The following is an 18807-nucleotide window of genomic DNA, read 5'->3' on the forward strand; positions in this document are numbered from 1 at the left end:
TGGTAAGTACAGTGCATTCTAAAGCACGGGTGAGAATATTGCAGTTCGGTCATCTGAACTGTGATGTCAGCACACTTCTGGCAAGACAATGCTTGCGTTACTAACAGTTAATGTATTTTTTTTTTTGAAAGGGTGGGGGGATTACTCTGTCTTGGTGGAAGACAGCCAGTGTTTAAAAACTGACACAGAAAGGCCACAGAGTTGGTGGTATAAATGACTTCAAGTGTGAGGTGTGAGAATGGGAGGAGAATTAAGATAAGTGATATCACAGCAGTACTGCAAATTCACTATATGTACAGTGGTATCATGAACTATTTCCCTCATTATAAAGGAATATCATTGTATTCACCTGTTAATGATCATCTATTACACTCATTAGAATTAAGCACAGTTCTCTTCAAGACTTCTAGGAAAAAAATCCTCTTACCTATTATATTCTCTTAGCAGTTTCTTGATCTCTGTCGCCCAGGTTTTCTGTCTCTTCATCTCGTCTGACTGTCTCAGTTTTATAGTAGCAGGTAAGGAACACTTTAGCTGCCTCTCCAACCAATGATTTATCAGGTATACTTGCTACTGTACCATACAGCTTTCCCTATGAACCAGATTGTATTCAGATATAATTACTAAAATAATCCAATTTATTATACAGCATGTATAGTAAAGCATGACTTGAGTTTTATTATCTATGAGCAAGACTGCAGAGATAGAGGCAGCAATAAAAAAAATTACAAATGAAACACAACACCATTTATTGTTATTCCTAACCTTGGTGTTCTTTGTACCTGTCATTTCCTTTCCTTGATTCAATTTATTCTCAGCTTCACTAGTACACACTTTGTCACTTACACATTCCAGGCACTACATTACTCAATATGAAAAAAATTAAAAGATTAAAGATTCAAGATTTTAATTCTTTGCTAAGGTTACAATGTGTAATTACAATTTTGATTTAAGTACAAAGAAAGCCACTATCATGCCATGGCATTTCGGGGAAACTAAAAACATCATCATCATCACAGGTATTTATGTTCACTAAATAATTTCACACCAATTTCGTACACTCAGAACTTTTTTCTCCAAATCATTTGTATTCTTTACTAATACTAATCTTAAATTGTCTTATCACTCACACTAACCCTCATTCACTCATTTTCACATATTATTTTTTAATTGTAATACACACATTACAACCTCTGAGAAAGGAAATGTCATCTGCATAAGCAACTTATCAACTCACAGTTAGCCTAAGGCCAGACTTTCAAGGTTGTTATGTAGCCATAACAACCTTGCTGATTTAAAATGGTTTGCAGTTCCCTGATAAAAACTACATTTGTTCAAGCAATATTTCTCTTATCTGCTGTTAGGAGGCTGAAGAGTTGTGGACCACAGATTTAGAATACTAAACAAGCTGTATGTGTAAACCTCGTCCACTTCTTTAGAAAATTTGACTTTACACATAAACTTCAAGCTAGCCAAACCACAGTGCAAAACAGACAACAGGAATTTTTTGTGGGTGAAAAGATAAATTTATTGACTGTACTACAGTTTAAAAATTCTCTCTGAACATCCTAAAAATAATGAAGCACCCTACACAAGCCTTGGGCTTCTTATCAGCTCTGAAGCCACAAGAGATTGTGGTCAAAAGGAAAATAATGAATAACCATCAGGATATTATACACAGATATACTCTTACAATTATGTTCAGTACACCAGCTTCTCATAGATCTACATTAACTCCTTCATAAAAAACTATTCACTACATCTCCCATTCAAAATATCAACTCCTTCTAAAGTCACATTACCCTACCTTTATATTACCATTATTATTATGATTATTATATATACTGTATAATGTACAGTACTTGATACTTACAAGACTTGCCATGCCCTTAGGTTCAAGTCGAACTTGTTCAATAGCTTCTTTCACAGCATGTACAAAACGACCAGCAAAGTCATCAGCAACTTGTAGTGTTGTTAGGCATATATGTATTCTAGGAAAGAGAAACATCGATAACAAATAAAACATGGCTAAATAATGAAAGGCCTAGCTTTAGAAACAAAACATCTCTAAAAATTCACTGGTATAAAGGCAAGTTCAAGTTATATTTCTGCAAAAGATTAGTTAAGAAATCTTATGAAATTCTTGTAGGACAAACTTTCATCACATCCTGTTTTGCAAGGACTTTTGGGATAACACCAGTGGCGGCTCGTCCATAGGAGCTGCAGAGCTGCAGTCCCCCCAGATGCTCACTGCCAGATGTATGACTTCATCAACCATACGTTACAATAATTTGCAACTGAAAAATATATTACAGGAAAAATCTGTTGTATGTTATTTTCAAGGTATTTATAAGTGAATTTTTATTTTTTTGTTATTGAAATGAGATAAAAAATTATTAAAAACAGAAGTTTGATGCACTACGAAAGTACAGGTATTACGAGCCGCCACTGGATAACACCATTAGCTTTCCAAACTCAATGTACATGTACTTAAAATTAACCAATTTCTGCAACTGTTTCCTCAGTGATTTAACACTTGTATAGGGCGAGAATCCTTAAAGTGAGGTTTCTTGATCCATGGAATGGAAGCTACCCTCCCTCTGCCTGGGATTATACTTAACTACCATCTATTCAAATGTTATATGACCCCTATGGATTTAGTGTTTCCCACATATACGATAACAAGCAAATTAATGATGCTGCCTGTTTGCATTTTTGCTCTTCAATAAAGTTTAGAATTTTCACATTTTTTTTTTTTTTTCAACAAGTCGGCTGTCTCCCACCGAGGCAGGGTGACCCAAAAAAGAAAGAAAATCCCCAAAAAGAAAATACTTTCATCATCATTCAACACTTTCACCACATTCACACATTATCACTGTTTTTGCAGAGGTGCTCAGAATACAACAGTTTAGAAGCATATACGTATAAAGATACACAACATATCCCTCCAAACTGCCAATATCCCAAACCCCTCCTTTAAAGTGCAGGCATTGTACTTCCCATTTCCAGGACTCAAGTCCGACTATATGAAAATAACCGGTTTCCCTGAATCCCTTCACTAAATATTACCCTGCTCACACTCCAACAGATTGTCAGGTCCCAAGTACCATTCGTCTCCATTCACTCCTATCTAACACGTTCACGCACGCTTGCTGGAAGTCCAAGCCCCTCGCCCACAAAACCTCCTTTACCCCCTCTCTCCAACCCTTTCGAGGACGACCCCTACCCCGCCTTCCTTCCCCTATAGATTTATATGCTTTCCATGTCATTCTACTTTGATCCATTCTCTCTAAATGACCACACCACCTCAACAACCCCTCTTCTGCCCTCGGACTAATACTTTTATTAACTCCACACCTTTTCCTAATTTCCACACTCCGAATTTTGTGCATAATATTTACACCACGCATTGCCCTTAGACAGGACATCTCCACTGCCTCCAACCGTCTCCTTGCTGCTGCATTTACCACCCAAGCTTCACATCCATATAAGAGTGTTGGTAGTACTATACTTTCATACATTCCCTTCTTTGCCTCCATAGATAATGTTTTTTGACTCCACATATACCTCAATGCACAACTCACCTTTTTTCCCTCATCAATTCTATGATTAACCTCATCCATCATAAATCCATCCGCCGACACGTCAACTCCCAAGTATCTGAAAACATTCACTTCTTCCATACTCCTCCCCAATTTGATATCCAATTTTTCTTTATCTAAATCATTTGATATCTTCATCACCTTACTCTTTTCTATGTTCACTTTCAACTTTCTACCTTTACACACATTCCCAAACTCATCCACTAACCTTTGCAATTTTTCTTTAGAATCTCCCATAAGCACAGTATCATTAGCAAAAAGTAACTGTGTCAATTCCCATTTTGAATTTGATTCCCCATAATTTAATCCCACCCCTCTCCCGAACACCCTAGCATTTACTTCTTTTACAACCCCATCTATAAATATATTAAACAACCATGGTGACATTACACATCCCTGTTTAAGACCTACTTTTACCAGGAAGTAGTCTCCCTCTCTTCTACACACCCTAACCTGAGCCTCACTATCCTCATAAAAACTCTTTACAGCATTTAGTAACTTACCACCTATTCCATATACTTGCAATATCTGCCACATTGCTCCTCTATCCACTCTATCATATGCCTTTTCTAAATTGATAAATGCAATAAAAACTTCCCTATCTTTATCTAAATACTGTTCACATATATGCTTTAATGTAAACACTTGATCTACACATCCCCTACCCACTCTGAAACCTCCTTGCTCATCCGCAATCCTACATTCTGTCTTACCTCTAATTATTTATTTATTTTATTATCACACTGGCCGATTCCCACCAAGGCAGGGTGGCCCGAAAAAGAAAAACTTTCACCATCATTCACTCCATCACTGTCTTGCCAGAAGGGTGCTTTACACTACAGTAGTAGGTTGGTTACCTGGAGGTTATTCCGGGGATCAACGCCCCCGCGGCCCGGTCCATGACCAGGCATCCCGATGGATCAGGGCCTGATCAACTAGGCTGTTACTGCTGGCCGCACGCAGTCCAACGTACGAGCCACAGCCCGGCTGATCTGGCACTGACTTTAGGTATCTGTCCAGCTCTCTCTTGAAGGCAGCCAGGGGTTTATTGGCAATTCCCCCTAATGCTTGATGGGAGGCTGTTGAACAGTTTTGGGCCCCGGACACTTATGGTGTTTTCCCTTAGTGTACCAATGTACCAATGTACTTTTTATTGGGGGCATTTTGCATCGCCTGCCCAGTCTATTACTTTCGTAGGGAGTGATTTCTGTGTGCAGATTTGGGACCATTCCTTCCAAGATTTTCCAAGTGTAGATTATGATACATCTCTCCCTCCTGCGTTCCAACGAGTACAAGTCAAGTGCTTCCAAGCGTTCCCAGTAGTTAAGATGCTTGACAGAACTTATACGTGCAGTAAAGGATCTCTGTACACTCTCTAGATCTGCGATTTCACCTGCTTTGAATGGAGATGTTAATGTACAGCAGTATTCCAGCCTAGAGAGAACAAGTGATTTGAAAAGGATCATCATGGGCTTGGCATCTCTCGTTTTGAAAGTTCTCATTATCCATCCTATCATTTTCTTTGCACGTGCGATCGTGGCACTGTTGTGATCCTTGAAAGTGAGATCCTCAGACATTACTACTCCCAGGTCCCTTACATTAGTTTTCCGCTCTATTGTATGGCCGGAGTCAGTAGTATACTCTGTTCTAGTTATTATCTCCTCCAGTTTTCCATAACGGAGTAGTTGGAATTTGTCCTCATTGAACATCATATTGTGTTTACCGTTGCCCACTGGAAAACTTTGTTTATATCTTCTTGGAGATTAACCGCGTCCTCAGCAGATGACAGCCTCATGCAGATCCTAGTATCATCCGCAAAGGATGATACGGTGCTGTGGTGTATATCTCTGTTTATGTCTGATATGAGGATAAGGAATAAGATGGGGGTGAGTACTGTGCCTTGTGGAACAGAGCTCTTCACTATGGCAGCCTCCGATTTAACTCTGTTGACCACTACTCTTTGTGTTCAATTTGTTAGGAAGTTGAAGATCCATCTCCCCACTTTCCCAGTTATTCCTTTAGCACGTATTTTATGGGCTATTACGCCATGATCGCATTTGTCAAATGCTTTTGCAAAGTCTGTGTATATTACATATGCATTCTGATTTTCTTCCAGTGCATCCAAGGCCATGTCATAGTGATCCAGTAGTTGTGAGAGGCAGGAGCGACCTGCCCTGAACCCATGTTGCCCTGGATTGTGCAGATTTTGGGAATCCAGGTGATTTGCAATCCTGCTTCTTAGCACTCTTTCAAAGATTTTTATGATGTGGGACATCAGAGCTATTGGTCTATAGTTCTTAGCTAATGCTTTGCTGCCACCTTTATGGAGTGGGGCTATATCCGTTGTTTTAAGTGACTGGAATTTCACCCATGTCCAAGCTCCTCCTCCATAGTGTACTTAGGGCACGCGAGAGGGGTTTCTTGCAGTTCTTAATGAAAACAGAGTTCCACGAGTCTGGGCCCGGGGCTGAGTGCATAGGCATGTTGTCAATGGCTTTTTCGAAATCTATCGGAGTTAGGGTAATGTCGGAAATCTGGCATACATTTATGGTATACATTTATGGCATACATTTATGGTAGACAGCAATCACCCAGGTTAGTACTACCGTCCTGCCAGATAACTGTGAAACAGAAACCTGCAACTGTTTTGCATGATGGTAGGATTGCTGGTTTCTTTTTCTGTCTCATAAACACGCTAGATAATAGGGATATCTTGATACTCCTACTTACACTTTTGTCACACTTCACAGACACGCACATGCATATATATATATACATACATACATCTAGGTTTTTCTCCTTTTTCTAAATAGCTCTTGTTCTTCTTTATTTCTTCTATTGTCCATGGGGAAGTGGAAAAGAATCTTTCCTCCGTAAGCCATGCGTGTCGTATGAGGCGACTAAAATACCGGGAGCAATGGGCTAGTAACCCTTTCTCCTGTAGACATTTACTAAAAAAGAGAAGAAGAAAAACTTACCTCTAATTCTTTCAATTATAACCCTACCGTACACTTTTCCTGGTATACTCAGTAAACTTATTCCTTTATAATTTTTACAATCTCTTTTGTCCCCTTTCCCTTTATATAAAGGGACTGTACATGCTCTCTGCCAATCCCTAGGTACCTTCCCCTCTTTCATACATTTATTAAACAAAAGTACTAACCACTCCAACACTATATCCCCCACTGCTTTTAACATTTCTGTCATGATCCCATCAGTTCCAGTTGCTTTACCCCCTTTCATTCTACGTAATGCCTCACGTACCTCCCCCACACTTACATTCTGCTCTTCTTCACTCCTAAAAGATGGTATACCTCCCTGGCCAGTGCATGAAATTACTGGCTCCCTTTCTTCCTCAACATTTAAAAGTTCCCCAAAATATTCTCGCCATCTACCTAATACCTCCATCTCCCCATCTACTAACTCCCCTACTCTGTTTTTAACGGACAAATCCATACTTTCCCTAGGCTTTCTTAACTTGTTTAACTCGCTCTAAATTTTTTTTTTATTTTCATTAAAATTTCTTGATAGTGCCTCTCCCACTTTATCATCTGCTCTCCTTTTGCACTCTCTTCACCTTTCTTTTACTCTCCATATACTCTGCTCTTCTTATAACCCTTCTGCTTTGTAAAATCCTCTCATATGCTACCTTTTTCTCTTTTATCACATCTTTTACTTCATCATTCCACCAATCACTCCTCTTTCCTCCTGCACCCACCCTCCTATAACCACAAACTTCTGCCCCACATTCTAATACTGCATTTTTAAAACTATTCCAACCCTCTTCAACCCCCCCACTACTCATCTTTGCACTAGCCCACCTTTCTGCCAATAGTCGCTTATATCTCACCCGAACTTCCTCCTCCCTTAGTTTATACACTTTCACCTCCCTCTTACTTGTTGTTGCCACCTTCCTCTTTTCCCATCTACCTCTTACTCTAACTGTAGCTACAACTAAATAATGATCCGATATATCAGTTGCCCCTCTATAAACATGTACATCCTGGAGCCTACCCATCAACCTTTTATCCACCAATACATAATCTAACAAACTACTTTCATTACGTGCTACATCATACCTTGTATATTTATTTATCCTCTTTTTCATAAAATATGTATTACTTATTACCAAATCTCTTTCTACACATAGCTCAATTAAAGGTTCCCCATTTACATTTACCCCTGGCACACCAAATTTACCTACTACTCCCTCCATAACATTTTTACCCACTTTAGCATTGAAATCCCCAACCACCATTACTCTCACACTTTATTCAAAACTCCCCAGGCATTCACTCAACATTTCCCAAAATCTCTCTCTCTCCTCTACACTTCTCTTCTCCAGGTGCTTCTCCAGGCGCTGATCCACCAGGAGGCCTGGTCACAGACCGGGCCGCGGGGGCGTTGACCCCCGAAACTCTCTCCAGGTAAACTCCAGGTAAACACGCTTACTATAACCCACTTTTCACATCCTTTATTTTACTCCACATAATCCTTGAATTAATACATTTATAGTCCCTCTTTTCCTGCCATAGCTTATCCTTCAACATTATTGCTACTCCTTCTTTAGCTCTAACTCTATTTGAAACCCCTGACCTAATCCCATTTATTCCTCTCCATTGAAACTCTCCCACCCCCTTCAGCTTTGTTTCACTTAAAGCCAGGACATCCAGCTTCTTCTCATTCATAACATCCACAATCATCATTATGTATCATCATAATAAGGTGCAACAGTGCAAGACATATTTCTACACATATTTTTTAAAGGAAAAATGAGTTTGCTTCTCAATAAATTTTTCTGGCAGTGGGTTAACTCTCCACCATTTTGATTTAGTTCTCACCATCCTCCTCTCTCTCTCTCTCTTTAATCTTTATCAAGGAGGGGTGTTAATATTGCAGTTTAAAAACTGTAGTGTAAAGCACCCTTCTGGCAAGACAGTGATGGAGTGAATGATGGTGAAAGTTTTTCTTTTTTGGGCCACCCTGCCTTGGTGGGAATCGGCCAGTGTGATAATAAAAAAAATAATAAAAAAAATTAAACATAACCTGTAAGGGTTATAAACATGTTACACTCAAGCAAAACAATCTCCTCTCAATCCACCACAGCTGCCATTTCCAGTCACTCAATTCCCAAATTAACTAAATCAAAGGGTTTGCTGTACATTAATCATTTAAAATAAGAAAACTAGAATAGTAAACTATACGTACAGTTAGTTTGTTGAAATATTAAACCAGTTTAAGAATGAAATGTATACTATAGAATAAAATATGTGTACACAATTTGGTGCCCATCAGCTAAACTTTTATGCTCCCCTCCCTCCTTCACTCCCTCTGAATCAGGATGACAACATAACTATTTTGCTTCTTGAGTCAGGCTGGTACCAGTCCAAAGAAAGTGAGATGGAATAATGGTAGCCAATTATAATTCAGTAATTAATTTTACTGTGAAATGTAATATATAAGTTCCAGTGCTTTCTTCAAGTTAATTGCACTTTTGTTCTTTGTAACCTCACTTCAGCTCATTTACCTCTTTTGCAAATTTTTACACAATAATTTTCTATCCTCATATTCAACTGTCCCTGTAAGCTTAAGTCAGTAACTTGGAGACTCACCCAGGAGGATACTGAAGAAAGTTAAGATGCCACCCATGCTGGCCCAAGGTATCTCCAACTTTGTAGATGTCTACCTCTTTACTGCCAAAGGCTACAATGGAGGCCAGAGGATCTCCAAACACCTGAATACTGGGATCATCCTTAAGCCTGTGTTGGAGTGGTTGAAATGAGGTGATGAAATCAAAGCATGAGGATTTACACAGTTAATGGATATAACATTCATGTGAGATTTAATAGGTGCTTTTTAACAATATTAGTAAAGATGTTGGCAGATGGGGAACTTTTGACTTTCTGGAAGTGAATTCCAAATTTTTGGGCCTTTTATCTGCAAAGAGGTTTTTAAATAGGGTGAGTTATACACATGTTAGTGTACGTACTTGTTCTCTGTATTGTATTTGTCTGTATAGTCCTTGTGGCTTAGCGCTTCTTTTTTTGATTATAATGTATTGTATTTGTGTTCTGTTGCAACTCTACATACACAACTTAAGCTCTGGGTTAGTGCCTGTATTGAGTGTCCTGTAATCATAGCATGCACAGTAGAAAGTGTGAATATTATATACATTAAGCAAATTTAAACTTTTGAATAAGTGGTGTGTGTTGTCTGGAGCCTGAATGAATAATTATTATGAGAGCTGATTTTTGCTAAGTAACAATGGGTTTATGGTAATTTCTTTGTCTTTCCTTTCTTCTGCCTAGGTGAACTCTGTTTTATGCGTTTTTCCCCTGAGTTGTTGTCCTATCCTCAAGGGCCATTAGCTCTCCTTCAATGCTACTTTTTCTTTTTTCTCTCATTCTTAGATTACCTCTGCTATTACTACTACAGTACTACCAATACTGAAGTTTTTTCCAAATAAAGTCTCCTTCCTAGAAGTTTTCCACAATGTTACCAAGTGTGAAAGGCTTTACTTAGGACATAACCATCTTTTCTAAAAAAAAATTTTCATTTTATAATTTCTATCTTAATATATAACTAATATATAGGCAATCAATCTTAAAACTGTTTAATCAAGTCACTTTTATCCACAATTAGAAGAGATACTAGATTTATTGGTGGCCTGGTGGCTAAAGCTCCCGCTTCACACACGGAGGGCCCGGGTTCGAATCCCGGCGGGTGGAAACATTTCGACACGTTTCCTTACACCTGTTGTCCTGTTCACCTAGCAGCAAATAGGTACCTGGGTGTTAGTCGACTGGTGTGGGTCGCATCCTGGGGGACAAGATTAAGGACCCCAATGGAAATAAGTTAGACAGTCCTCGATGACGCACTGACTTTCTTGGGTTATCCTGGGTGGCTAACCCTCCGGGGTTAAAAATCCGAACGAAATCTTATCTTATCTTATCCTGGACTGCTATCAACAGATCAAGATTTTACCAAAATATCATGCATTACATGGGCATGTAAGCAAGTTTATTCAGACACACAAATACAGTTACATAAATTATCATACATAGAAGTATATGTGTAGATTACCTAGGATAACTAAAAGAGTCAGACAAAATGACCTATTTCCATTGGGGTCCTTGTAGAAACTTATGATGCAGATTCACCCACATTGTTTTGCTGCAAATATATATTTTAATTTGTATTTTGAATCTGAACCATTTCCAGTCAAATGGTTCACAACCCCATTAAAATAGCAGGAAGAATAACAATAGTAATGGTTAAAAATTTGTGCAAGTTCTGTAAGCTAACCAAATACCCAAATTCATGAGATATTTAATTTATTATGCATGGATAGGCCTGCATCAAAATAAAAAATAAATAAAAAGAATAAGGTATTATACTCACAGCCTCTTAATATTTCTAGCAGTTGTTATGATCTTTTGTGTAGCTTGTGTGTAGCCTGTGAAGCCATGGTAGAGTAGTGCTGCCCAGCACACAGCTACCAGCCCTGAACAATGACAAAACATAATACTGTATATGACATGATATAATCATTCAAAACAAAGAAACTATTTCTACAAAGTGGAATACAGTATATTATACAGTTAAACTGACTGACATATATATGACTACTTCATAAAAAATTAGTTAGTTTAATATCTTTATTAGCCCCTTTTATGCACAGCATGTTGGGTAGCCAAAAAATATGCTTGATTAAATTAACAGAAAATAGGTTACAATAGATGTACAGTATTATTTTTTGTCTCCATGACATACAAATGGATAAAGCATTGTATATTCATCCTTATTTACAATTATACATTACTGTATATAGCAAACGTTGTTTGACTGCATATTTACTAAATAAGTCCACTTAAGAAATGCTTAACACAAATTCACTAATAGAACAATAATACAGTAGACAACAAGTCTATTCAGTGACTACCTGTCCCACAGTTAATAATCAGGTTAGGTAAGGTTTGTCAGGAAACAGGACAAGTATTTCCTGACGCGGTCTCAGTCAAATGATGACCCAAATTATTATTATTATAATCAAGGAGGAAGCGCTAAACCCGGAGGATTATACAGCGCCTGGGGGGGGGGATGTGGAAGGCATTCAGGCTTAATTCGGGGAACTGGAGCACAGATCCAATTCCCTAAATCAAGAGCCCCTCACCAACATCAAGGAACCTTCCTTGAGGGGTTGATGACCCAAAGCTGGAGCTCTTGGTCATCTGACTCGAGACCTTCCCATGGCTTACCGGTCAACCCCTTCAAAAATTATGGTCATGATTATAACTACTTCTCTATTTTATAATTGCCTATTGGTGCATATTTAGAGCTATTGGAATAGGACTAGGTTAGTGGTGTTCCTTCTTCAGTCAGTATTTAGGCTATCAACAACTATTTTGTAATTAGCAGTGAAACTAGCATTAAATGTCTCTTGTATACTAAGATAAAAGGGGTGCTACTTTAGCGTGCGATCTACCAGCTTATTTACACTAACCTAACCTAACCTAGGTTAGGTTAGGTTAGTGTAAATGAACTGGTAGGCCTAACCTAACCTAGGTTAAGTTAGTGTAAATAAACTGGTAGGCCTAACCTAACCTAGGTTAGGTTAGGTTAGTATAAATGAGCTGGTAGACCACACGCTAAAGTAGCACCGGTAAAAGACTAGAGAATTTGTACACCAGAATGCTTGGGACCAAGAAATGCTTCCAATCAGATTCTTTGGACAATCGAAAAAAAAATTAAGATACGAAATATTCATCCCCAAATTAATTAATTACAATACAGCCAGTTCCTTCAAGAAGGATGCCTTGATACATCCAGTTCCTTCAAGAAGGATGCCTTGATAATGGTGAATGGCTCTCGATCCAAGGAGTCAGAGCTGCCATTTTTTTCCTTGGATCAAAACTGATTGCCTATTTCCCATGGTATAGCCTTTATGAGTTTAGCACTTTCCTATGAATATGAATACAGTAAAATAAAAAAAAAAAAATAATGAGTAATAATAATAATCACAATAATAATAATAATAATAATAATATCTCCGTGAGAAAGTGAAAAAGAAATCTCCCTCCGTAAGCCTTGCATATCTTAAGAGGCGACTAAAATGCAAGGAGCAAGGGGCTATTAACCCCTTCTGCATAAATTACTAAATGTAAGAAAAACTTTTTTCCAGTCACCCTACCTCGGTGGGAGACGGCCAGTACGTTAATAATATTAATAATAATAATAATAATAATAATTATTAATAAAATAATAATTATTATTATTATTATAATGACATTCAGTTTCACTGATGCAATACCTCCAGGGCGGGATCCAGGTATGGTGGGGGAGCCATAGATGCCCCCAGGCCAATCAGGAACAACAAAGTACTGGTAGTGACGGTGCTCAGCACTCTGGTACATGATCACGCTTGATCCTTTAGGCGCATTCCCATACTGAGGGGACCATATGGGAGGGAGACATTTCTATTGTAGTCACAATGTATAATTAAAATACAATATGTATGTATTTATTACAGCATTTATCTATATGCAAGTACTGTATCCACTAAGAATATAAGTCACAATGCTATAGCTGGAACAATTCACAGATATAATAACCCACAATTTAGAAAAGAAACTGGAAGACGTTTCGGTCCATCCTGGACTTTCAACTTGATTAACATCCAAGTCAGACCGAAATGCTCTCAGTTTTCTCTACACTGGTTTTCCCTACATGTGATTGATCAGACCCTGATCCACCATGAGGCCTGGTCTCAGAACGGGCCGCGGGGGCGTTGACCCCTGAAACCCACCCTAGGTATACACCTGGTATTTAGGTGTAGAGAACGAGGCAAAACTTAAGGATGCAAACAATCATTGAGCTTTATTGTTTGTTACCTTGTGAGTGTCAGCCGAAATGCTGGTGACCCCTGGAACACGGAAGTCAAACAGAGGAAGAGGGTAGCCAGCAGCTTCCATAAAGGGAAGAATGAAGCCACCCATACAGCAGTCCACATGCACGGGTACATTGTAGCGCTGGCCCAGAGCACCAATCTCTTCCACATCATCAATAATGCCATGAGGGAACTGAGGTGCAGATGCTACCAGCTGCAATCACAAGGTTTTTTAAATGCAGCTTTAAAAGTGTTGAACTAGAAGGGTTGTAGTAGCATTATTATTATTATTATTATAATCAAGGGGAAAGCCCTAAACCCGGAGGATTATACAGCGCCTGGGGGGGGGGGATGTGGAAGGCATTCAGGCTTAATTCGGGGAACTGGAGCACAGATCCAATTCCCTAAATCAAGAGCCTCTCACCAACATCAAGGAACCTTCGTTGAGGGGAGTAGCATTAGTAAAAGCTGAAAATTTACATTAAAATTAATCTATACATAAACTTAATTCTCTATGGACACACTAAATATTTCATAAGATGATCCAAGTTGGAGATTTAGAAACCTTGCAATGATGCAGGCTTTGTTTCTTGGTAATCACATTTTACACCTTCGTGACCCCCTCTCTCCCATATACCTACCAAGACCAGTCCTGTGTCCTATCACTACTTCCTCACTTATGCTAGGACTACTACTGCCATTATTTTTAACCTTGCACCCTTCAAAATTATGAATGACAAGTCTTTGAGCACAGCGAAGACTCGACCCTTCAACAACAAATAAATGAATATAATCTTTCCCCCTCCAAGAAGACTTACCATGACAGTGTTGCTGTTGATGGCTCTCTGCATGGCTGACAATTTGACTTTACAAGTTTTTGGGTCCATGTCCACCTGTTTAAAAAAGTACAGTATATTTATACAATCTTTATATAATAAAAAAATTAATCAGTGATTTTGTTATTATGAATTCCCACTTTGTCTTAACCAAATAACTTGTGGAAAATACTGTATATATTTTCCAGAAATTCAGTATTTATATGTAAAAAGATGGCCATACTGTATTTAACAATATTTGTCATAGAAAACGGAAAGCCTGTGTCTGCACAGACGAGACTCGCCATCTTGGTTTTGAATTTTGTACAAACGTTGGTGTAATGGGAAGAATTTTTCGTGCTCTAGAGGTTAAAATTGTGCTGACACCTCTCAAATAGGAGGCGAAATTGGTGGATATTCATTCCTGCATAACTTGAGATATCAGGCGACTGGACAAGACCTCTCCAGGAACCTCAGATAAGCTCTCTAGATTTGTGTGTAATTCTGGCCAGCATTATTTTCATAGATTTAGTTAAGAGTGAGGTTTTCTGAGTATGATACACATTAATCTCCAGTCAAATTGGTGAGTGATATTAAGATATATTTTCCTTCTGTTATGTAATTGTGTATATATATAACCATTTATTATTTTTAATATACAGTCCACAAATTTATATATTTATCAGTATTCCTGGTGTATGTATATTTCATTTAATTAATAGGTCCAGAGCAACTCGTGGTTATGACAGTGGTAGGTATCGAAGGGGGACATTTTTTGCGACCTAGGTGTCCCAAATTCCTACTTGTCTATGTAACTCTGATAAATAATAATTATCTTTTGTGGAAAATTGCATTTACTTGAATGTATAATTATATACATAACAGTAAATGAACAATGATGACTATTATTTATCAGTTAGACATGTAGGAATTTGGGACACCTAGGTCGCAAAAAATGTCCCCCTTCGATACCTACAACTGTCATATCCACAAGTTGCTCTGGACCTATTAATTAAATGAAATATACTTACACCAGGAATACTGGTAAATATATAAATTTGTGGACTGTATATTAAAAATAATAAATGGTTATATATATATACACAATTACATAACAGAAGGAAAATATATCTTAATATCACTCACCAATTTGACTGGAGATTAATGTGTATCATACTCAGAAAACCTCACTCTAACTAAATCTATGAAAATAATGCTGGCCAGAATTACACACAAATCTAGAGAGCTTATCTGAGGTTCCTGGAGAGGTCTTGTCCAGTCGCCTGATATCTCAAGTTATGCAGGAATGCATATCCACCAATTTCGCCTCTTATTTGAGAGGTGTCAGCACAATTTTAACCTCTAGAGCACGAAAAATTCTTCCCCAATCACCAACGTTTCTAATACAAATTAAAAAACCAAGATGGCGACTCCTCTGCGCAGACGCAGGCTTTCCGTTTTCTATGACATAAATATAATTAAATACAGTATGGCCATCTATTTACATATAAATACTGAATTTCTGGAAAATATATACAGTATTTTCCACACTGCGGCCGGCCGGAGTTCATTGCTAAACGACTCAAATTGCTCATTTGACAATGGTGGAGGACCTGGGTACATATAGGATCTGGCATCCACACGGCGACATATTACACAAGATTTAATCACCCTTTTTACACTTTGCCGTCCTTGTGGAATCCAGAAAGTTTCCCTAATACAATTTAAAGCATTTTGTACCCCACCATGCATTACATTTTTATGGGCATTTAGAACAATCAAATTGGTTAGATGATAAGTTTTGGGCAGTAAGATAGGGTGTTTAGCATAATCACCCAATTCAGCATTTTGTAATCTACCTCTGCACCTAATTACATTGTTCTCTAAATACAGCCCCAATTTCTCTATTATGGAACCTTTCACAATTTTTCTTTCCATCATCAATTTAATCTCACTTCCATAGATTTCCTACTGTACCCTCTTTATCCAATATTCAAGAGGATGTGAAAACTTAAATGAAATATTCATCTTGTTTAGAAATTTAAACACCAACTTAGTTACATTGATTAGTTTGGGTAAAGAAGAATACCTATTTATATCAATGGCTAAGGGAGGACAAACTACTGGAGCGGTGGTCACAGTAATTTCAACAGAAGCAATATACGCCTTTTGTACAGGTCAATTAGCTTTATTTACCAACCAGCTCGGTCCTTAAACCATGATACAGCATTTACAAATTTAGCATAAGGTAAACCTCGAGACAAGAAATCAGCTGGATTCTCCTCACCAGGTATATGATTAAATGTTAACATATGCTGACCCAAACTATTATACTTCTCTTGCATCTGATAAATTTCAGCGACTCTGTTTTGTACATACACAATTTTACTGTTTCCATGCGAAGCCATTGTAAGGATACCTCATTATCAGACCAATTACAGTATCACTAATATTTACCTCCTGCAACTTATTTCTTATATAATTAGCTAATTTGACACCTACATAAATGGCTGTTAATTCCAAATGAGGCAAGGTACGTGATTTAATTGGAGACACTTTAGCCTTAGACATAACAAGAGAAATAACACTATTACATTGAAGGGAAGCAACTGCTCCGTATGCCAATTTTGAAGCATCACAAAAAATGTGGAGTACATTTTTCCCATTTGGATTGGCCACCTGGCATGGGAACTCCAACATTGGAATTTTTTCATAATCACCAATTAATTCATCCCACCTGTTAATGAATTCCTCAGGTAGAATTTCATCCCAAGCACATTTAAGTTTCCATGCTTCCTGAATTAATAATTTCCCTCTTATAGTAAGGGGTGACACTAAACCTAGTGGATCAAAACATTTGGAAACTTCAGCAAGCAAAACTCTTTTAGTTAATTTATTGGGCATACTGTAATTATTAGGTTTTAACATTAACAAAGCTCTCTCAGTATCTCAATTTAAACCCAGTACATTACTACATTTTGGCACTTCATCCCCAGGGTAATCTTTGCTTATTTTGCTCTTCAATTTGGACGAATTACTATTCCATTCTCTCAGAGGCATATTTGCACTTTGCATTATTTTATTAGCCTCTCCATAAGTCATTAACAGTTCCTCTTCAGTTGACGTCACACCCAGGAAATTGTCCACATAAAATTGTTTGCTCATTACTTTACTCAATGGACTTCCCGTATGTTTAAGGTGTGCATTTATCGTCGCTTGAAGTAGGAATGGACTGGATGTAGCACCAAATAATACGCTCCTAAAGCGAAAGGTTTTCAGAGGGCTAAGTGGGTCACTAGGATTCTCAGGCCATAAGAAGCGGGTACAATCCCGGTCAGCCTCTTGTAAACCCACTCTTAGGAAAGCTTTACTTATGTCAGCTGTAAAGGCATAATGCTTCACTCTGAAATTTAATAAGATATCTCCTAATTTTTCCGTCAACGACGGACCTGTCATCAAACAGTCATTTAAACTAGGTACATTTTTGTTACTCCTGGCACTACAATTAAACACAATCCTCAAAGGAGTGGTCTTAGAATCCTTCTTCACTCTGTGATGTGGCAAATAGTGACCATAAATTTTGGCTTGCTCAGGAGGTACCTCTTCTATAAATTTATTAATTAACTGCTCAGCAATTATATCATTATAGGCAGTTAACAATTCTGGTGTCTTACTCAGTTTGCAGAGCTGAACCTTTAATTGTCCATATGCCATTCTGTAATTAGTGGGCAATTCTGGATGGTTCAGTCTCCACGGAAGTCGCACCCAGTATTGTCCAGATTCAAATTTTACATCTCTCAGGTATTGCTCCTGAGTAAAAGAATCGTCTGGACTTTCTTCATTTACATTTATTCCAATGCTGTCTAATTCCCACAATTTATGCACTGGCTCAACACCATCCACTATGGAAGAATTATACTGGGGTACAACTTCATGAGTAAGACACACATTTATGGTATTTGTAGTTTCCTCTAGTCATGAATTATTATTACGAGGAATCCTACCATACATTACATGGCCTCCAGCAGTCTTCAAAAGGGTGACACCACATTTCTTTACCATACCCTTTACAAAGGAGGCATAATAGTTACTACCTATCAAAATATTTATTGGGCCTACAGAATCATCACTTACACCTGAAGGCGCTAAATTTACATTATGTGAAAGCCTTTCTGTAGCTTTACTAAGCCCTACTGCAGTTATTTTCTCTGGAAGTCTATCTACAATTACTGCATTAACACATTTTTTCTCATTGCCCAACCTGACAGTTACATAAACAGTGTCATACAATTGAGACCTTTTATCCGAGAGAAAACCAGATAATTTTAAAGTTGTGGGATCTCCCATCTGTACTTTCATACCATCAAGACATTTGCGTTTTGTGAAAGTATGCTGGGATCCCTGGTCCAATAATGCATTTACATTTTTTGATTTATGCCTTTTATCATCAATTTTTACCTGTAACACAGGTAAGGCTACTTCAGCAAAACCATCATTATTAACA

General features: G+C 38.0%; 1 protein-coding gene across 2 annotated transcripts in view; it reads right to left on the reverse strand.

The window, feature by feature from the left end:
• The window catches only part of LOC128687474 (sphingosine-1-phosphate lyase-like), a 74608-nt gene that overhangs the window by 36183 nt on the left and 19618 nt on the right, over positions 1-18807 (reverse strand). For both annotated transcript variants that reach the window (XM_070084041.1, XM_070084040.1), the window contains exons 7-13: positions 14307-14381; positions 13493-13702; positions 12913-13048; positions 11004-11106; positions 9215-9361; positions 1874-1991; positions 428-592 (exon numbers count right to left, since the gene is read on the reverse strand). In XM_070084041.1, the coding sequence (XP_069940142.1) occupies positions 431-592; positions 1874-1991; positions 9215-9361; positions 11004-11106; positions 12913-13048; positions 13493-13702; positions 14307-14381 (951 nt within the window). In that variant the 3' untranslated portion in view covers positions 428-430. The remainder of the gene's footprint in view (positions 1-427; positions 593-1873; positions 1992-9214; positions 9362-11003; positions 11107-12912; positions 13049-13492; positions 13703-14306; positions 14382-18807) is intronic.

This window comes from Cherax quadricarinatus, chromosome 11 (assembly GCF_038502225.1).
Source record: "Cherax quadricarinatus isolate ZL_2023a chromosome 11, ASM3850222v1, whole genome shotgun sequence".
NCBI lineage: Eukaryota > Metazoa > Arthropoda > Malacostraca > Decapoda > Parastacidae > Cherax > Cherax quadricarinatus.